The following is a 5,613-nucleotide window of genomic DNA, read 5'->3' on the forward strand; positions in this document are numbered from 1 at the left end:
GGGGGAGGGGAGGGCAGCTTTCTCCTTTATATTGTACCTCCCCCACACAGCTGCTCAGAAATGTGACACTCCCCCATCTATTTCTGGATGTCTCCTTAAAGCTTAGGAACACTAACTAGCCTCTGCCCAGCCTGCCCTGGCCAGTGATCTTCCCACAAGAAAGGGAACCCCTGAAGCCAGAGAGAAGGTGGGCCATGGCATGGAGGATCCAGGCTGGAACAGCTGCCTCCCCCGGTGGATTGGTCCTGTCTCAGCACCCTGAGAATATCTCAGAGCGTATCTCCTTACATTTGTTTGTGTGTTGTTTTTTTTTTTTCATGTGAGCACAGAGACTCACCTAAGATGCAAGGAGAGATGTCCAGATTAAGGAGTCTGGGTCTGGGTCCCAGCTCCAACACTGTTATACTTTGCTGTGTGATCTTGGAAAACTTTCTGCCTCCCTCAGATCCCTGTTTAATGACTAGATTTAACTCTATCTCTTGGGGCCTTTCTTGGGGTTCCAGGTCTTGGGATGGGAGAAGCAATTCCTTAAAGCCAGAGGTTGGAGAGAAGACAAAGCCTGATTCTAGAAAATATGGTCCCAGGAACTGTCCCAGATGGTATCTTCTGTTCCAGCAACCATAAATGCTCAAGTCCCTCCTGGCATGCAGGATATGTAGGCAAGATGTGGCTTTTCACAATAATGGTGAATAGTAGAGTGGTTCCTGATTTTCTAATCTAGGGACCTTGGGGTGACAAGTCTCTCTGGAAGGGGGCAGAAGAACTTGCCTTGAAGCCGTTAGCCTGAAAAACACTCTGGTGTTTTTGGGATGCCACTCTTTCCACCTTCTACAACCCCCCACCCCAAGCCCAAACACACAGTTTGTCTTCCTTTTTGGTCGCTAGGAAGGCTTTTTGGAGAAAGCAGGATTCTAGGTGAAGCAAATTATTTGGCTGACAGTCTGAGGAGATCGGGAACCGGGATGAGGCTAAATTAACGAGCCAGACCAGGATGGAAGCCTGGGGTAAGTCTAACTAACCTCCATGCCCACCTCAGCCCCAGCAGGAAGCGGGCAGCATCTCTTAAATCCTGACATTCAGGACCCCTAACTAGTCTGGCCACTGAAGGGGAGTACCTCTCCCAACCTCAGTGGTTCAGGCCGGCAGAAATCTCTTCCCAGAGCTGCTTACTGATTCTTCAGCTGGTCCCTTCTCCCATTACCTCCGACTGGACATCCAAAGCTCAGAGCCAGGCTATTTATAGAAAGGCCCACAGGAGGCAAAGGGAAAGGCCAGTCAGTGTTTATAAACACTGTCACTTGAGTCTGAGAAGTCCAGGGAGAGAGGGTCTGGGAGGGGGCTGGACTCTGAGGATCTGAGACAGAGAGCTCTGCATCTCATCTAACCCTACTGGCAGGGAAGCCCGGTAAAGAGAAAGAGGGGTGCTGCTCAGATGCTGGGCACCACGTGACCCAACGTGTGGGCCATATGCAAATTGCATGCAAATCAGCGACAGCTCAAGTAGTGACCTCTTTGCGGGGGCGGGACCCTCGCAGGACTCCCTGCGGCCTAGTGGTCTGGGGACCTGGCAAGGCCGGGTCAGGGCCCCCTAAACGGAGAGATCAAATCTCACTAGCTCCGTCCCCCAACCCTGGGATTGCCTGGAGCCAGAAAGGGTCCTGGAGAAAGAACTCGCAGTCCTTGGGTTGGGGAGTCACACCGCTCAGCCCCTTCCTCGCCACCCCCACTCCCTCCACCCGTGTCTGTTGTTGAGGAAGAGAGGTGTCGGGTTACCGCTGCGGGGGCTATAGTTAGCCGTGGGACTCTGCTTATTCGCTTGATTCCGGCAACTGCACGGTGCCCGCCCAGACAGTAGCCCCCCACCGGCCAAACCACCCCTTCCAGTTCTCGGCCTCCACGACCAGCAGGTGGGTCTCCGGCCCCGGCCCCCTTCCCTCTCCAAGTAGAGCTAAAACTCATCGCAACAAATTCTCCCGGCAGAAAGCGCTGAGCTTCGGGGCATCTCGGAGTCGGAGACCTGAGGTGCTTGTGCTGGGGGCGGGAGGGGGGGGGACGCGGAAGGGGGCCGCTGGCGGTAATGATACCCAAGGCTTCCCTCACCCCGCAGGCCCACCCGTGGTCCCGCCCACACCGCCGCCTCCGGTCCTGGACCATCTTCACACCACAGAAGGGGTGCGAGGTCTCTTCCCTCATCCAATTGAAGCCACCGATCCCACCGGCATCCGGACCTCGCCCTCCTGTCTCCCCCAGAGATGATACTGGCAGCTCTGCTGCTCACCTTCAGCTGCCTCAGCCTCCACACCCTCTGGCAGGTAACGGGGGCTACCATCCCCTGTCACAAACGGAAAAGTCGAGGGGCAGATCCTGAGGAAGTGGACTGGGGGGCTGACTCCTCAGAAATCTTTCCCGGGGACTGTTCTGTAGGACCCCAGTCCTCTTAATCCTCTTCCTCTCAGCAAACTCCCTGCCGGCAGGGAGCCCCAGGTTCTCATTCCCTCTCCAGAACCCACCTCTCTGCCCACTGGTTCTCCTGTGATCCTCCTTCCTTCATGTATCCTTCCCTAGGAACTGCCTCCAACTTCCTCATCCCCATTTCCACCTCCCACCACAGGCTGAAGCTAGGCAAAGCACTGCACTGCCCTCTTGCACCCCTTCCCAAACCAGGGCTCCAGGTTTGGGGATAAGGGCTTCTGAAGCAGGAGAGGACTCAGGAGTCTCAGAGCTGACAGTGATTTGGTGTGGTGGCCGAGCACCTTCATGGGAGGGAAAGAGTCTAAGGATGGGAAGGAGTCAGGTAATTGGACACTGGCTGTATATTTGTGTATCACCTGCACACTCTTAGAGCCAGAACAGCGCTTCAAAGCCAGCTAGCCCCACTTCCCACCGAGTACAGGAACCTCTCTGATGACAAGATGACCCCTTTTAGGTCGTACAGAAGTGAAGATCTATCTGCTATTCTCACAATAGCCCTGTGAGGTTGGTAGTATCAATTTATAGGTAGAGAACCTGAAGCCCAGAAGAGTTGAGACTTGCCCGAGATCCCACAGCCAGTAGGTGGTAAAGTCAGGATCTGAACCCATGTCTGTCTAACTCCGATGCCCGTGTTGTTTAAGCCCTTGGGCCCTTGCCAAATTGTGTACAGTGGATATTTGGGCATAGAAATAAGATTCTGTGTTTCCGACTGACCTACCAGGACCCCTGTCCAGTGCTCTGAATTTCTTTCCCGTGTGGCCCTTCTCTTTCTTACCTCCATAGGCTCATGCTGTTCCCATCCTGCCCCTGGGCCTGGCTCCAGATACTTTCGATGATGCCTATGTGGGCTGCACAGAGGCGATGGAGGAGAAGGCAGCCTCTCTGTTGAAGGAGGAGATGGCCCACCATGCCCTGCTGCGCGAGTCATGGGAGGCAGCCCAGGACGCCTGGCAGCAGAAGCAGCGAGGGCTCACCCTGCCCCCTGGCTTCAGATCCCAGCATGCAATCGCGGTCATGGTCTACACCAACTCATCCAACACCTTGTACTCGGAGCTGAACCAGGCGGTGCGGACAGGCGGGAGCTCTCGGGAGTTCTACATGAGGCACTTCCCCTTCAAGGCCCTGCATTTCTACCTGACCCAGGCCTTGCAGCTGCTGCAGGGGAGCAAGGGCTGTAGCAGGGCACCTGGAGAGGTGGTGTTCCGAGGCATAGGAACCCTTCGCTTTGAACCCACGAGGCTGGGGGACTCTGTCCGCTTGGGCCAGTTTGCCTCCAGCTCCCTGGATGAGGCAGTGGCCCGCAGATTTGGTAATGCTACCTTCTTCTCCCTAAGGACTTGCTTTGGGGCCCCTATCCAGGCCCTGTCTGTCTTTCCTGAGGAGCGTGAGGTGCTGATCCCTCCCCATGAAGTCTTCTTGGTCACCAGGTTCTCCCAGGATGGAGCCCGGAGCCAAGTGACTCTCTGGAGCTATAATCAGACCTGCAGCCACTTTAACTGCGCCTACCTGGGTGGTGAGCTCTGCATGAGGAGGGGAGGACTGGCAGGGAGGGTGGAATAAGTCAGTATGTCCCTGTATAACCCCCAGGGCCTTCAGGAGACCCACTTGGCTACTGGGGCAGTTGAGGGCTGGAAGTCAGCTTCAGTTATTGTTCTCTGTGACTGAGGTCCTGCCAGCTCTTAGAAAGTTCTACCAGTGTTTTCCAGATCTGTGAATATTTTTAAATGATTCTGTAAATGTTCTCAAAATGTGCCATCCACTATAGAGTCTAACAGACCAAAAGAACCGGTTTAGAAGATCAGCAAGCAGAGGAAAGTGGCAGGAGTGCTGCTTCAGATCTCAGGAGGCCCAGGCTTAACAAGGTCCACAGGACATATCTGTGCTGAGGCAGGGACAGAATATAGGGGTGACTGGGGCTAGGGTGGGAGCAGTGATGGAGAGGCAATCTGGGAAGATTTCCAGGCCTAAGGAGGAGGAAAGGAAGTCAGAAGTTTGCATTTAGGAGAAGGGAAAGATGGATTGAGAAGGGGAACACTGGTGTTAGAGCCTGGTGGGAAGGGGAGTTTGGGGTGTGAGAGTCTGTCTACATGGAGGCCTCTCTGTGCTATCTGTTGCAGGGGAGAAGAGGCGGGGATGCGTATCTGTACCACGTGAGTCACCCTTCTGGCCCCTCCGTTGGCTACTTTGCTCCTCCTAGCCCAGCTAGCCCCTCACCTTCTTTTCTTTTCTCTCCAGCAGGGGGGCAGCCAGACTCACCCTCCAAGGGGGCCTTCTCTCTGCTCTCCTGGAAGACCCTGCTCTTGGCCCCTGGGGGATTCCAGCTCTCAGGAGCTGGGCCCTGAAAGTCCAATGTCTGCCACTTAGGAGTTCCAGGAACTGGTGACCTTCATGTGAAGAAGGAGAACTTTGAGCAGCCTTGAGAAGCAAGAACACGGTTTCAGACCCAGCCTTAGCAGCCATTGTTCCAACCAGGATGTGGGGGAGTCTGAGGCCATGGAAGGGTGGAGGGAGCCCTACTATGTGATGGGGACTCCCGGGGACAAGTAAGTGATGGCCACTTGATTAAATAGTGTTACAGTGTGGAGACACCGATTTACATGATTGGTTTATTCCATGAGACTGGACCATCTGCCCTGCTCTGGCCTTGCAGGACTGAGGGATGAATAAGAATGACTTCTTGATCACTCCTAGACATGGTCTCTTGTGTCGACCCTGGTCACACACTGTGATTTGCAAACCCAGAAGCTTAAACAGCCAGAGGTTCCTCACAACAACCATGAAGGCAGAAATGGGACAGATGGATCCCTCAGCCCATTCGCCACATGAGGAATGCAAAGCCAAGGAAGGGAGTTAGTACTGAAACCAGGCCCCTTGCCTCCCAGTCCAGAATGCTTTCCACTAAAGATTTGAAGGAATTCAAGGGAGGATCCTAAGCCCAAGATACTTGGGACCCCATAGCAAGCCATTTCTCTCTGCTCTACTCCCACGAGGGTCCATTTCAGGGGAGGGAGGGAAGGAGGGGATCTGAAAACATCAAGAGACCGAGATTCTCACACACACTGGGGGCATCTGACATCCTAAACAGAAACTTTATTGAGGCAAGGAAAGCAGTCTGGGCTCCTACTAAATGACCTCCACCCT

At 54.4% G+C, this 5,613-nt stretch overlaps 1 protein-coding gene across 4 annotated transcripts; it reads left to right on the forward strand.

The window, feature by feature from the left end:
• Positions 1-1,315: 1,315 nt before the first annotated feature.
• Positions 1,316-5,065, forward strand: ART5 (ADP-ribosyltransferase 5). Of its 4 annotated transcripts, none has more exons than XM_081063057.1 (5): positions 1,316-1,405; positions 2,108-2,312; positions 3,256-3,985; positions 4,590-4,622; positions 4,708-5,065. In XM_081063057.1, exons 2-5 carry the CDS (start codon positions 2,253-2,255, stop codon positions 4,812-4,814), a joined length of 930 nt encoding a protein of 309 aa, XP_080919183.1. In that variant the 5' UTR covers positions 1,316-1,405; positions 2,108-2,252; the 3' UTR covers positions 4,815-5,065. The 4 variants fall into 4 exon arrangements, with proteins under 4 accessions (XP_080919183.1, XP_080919184.1, XP_080919181.1 ...); XM_081063058.1 differs by having other exon boundaries at positions 1,342-1,405; positions 4,711-5,062; XM_081063055.1 differs by lacking the exon at positions 1,316-1,405 and adding an exon at positions 1,506-1,907 and having other exon boundaries at positions 4,708-5,063.
• Positions 5,066-5,613: the final 548 nt, after the last annotated feature.

Source organism: Rhinolophus hipposideros, assembly GCF_964194185.1.
Source record: "Rhinolophus hipposideros genome assembly, chromosome: 10".
Classification (NCBI taxonomy): domain Eukaryota; kingdom Metazoa; phylum Chordata; class Mammalia; order Chiroptera; family Rhinolophidae; genus Rhinolophus; species Rhinolophus hipposideros.

What these genes read in the sequence shown, in the direction of transcription:
- ART5 (XM_081063057.1), top strand. Translation starts at nt 2,253, where the DNA reads ATGATACTGGCAGCTCTGCTGCTCACCTTCAGCTGCCTCAGCCTCCAC. An exon ending in TAACTGCGCCTACCTGGGTG is followed by an intron (nt 3,986 to 4,589) that starts GTGAGCTCTGCA and finishes TATCTGTTGCAG; the next exon opens with GGGAGAAGAGGCGGGGATGC. An exon ending in GGGATGCGTATCTGTACCAC is followed by an intron (nt 4,623 to 4,707) that starts GTGAGTCACCCT and finishes TTTTCTCTCCAG; the next exon opens with CAGGGGGGCAGCCAGACTCA.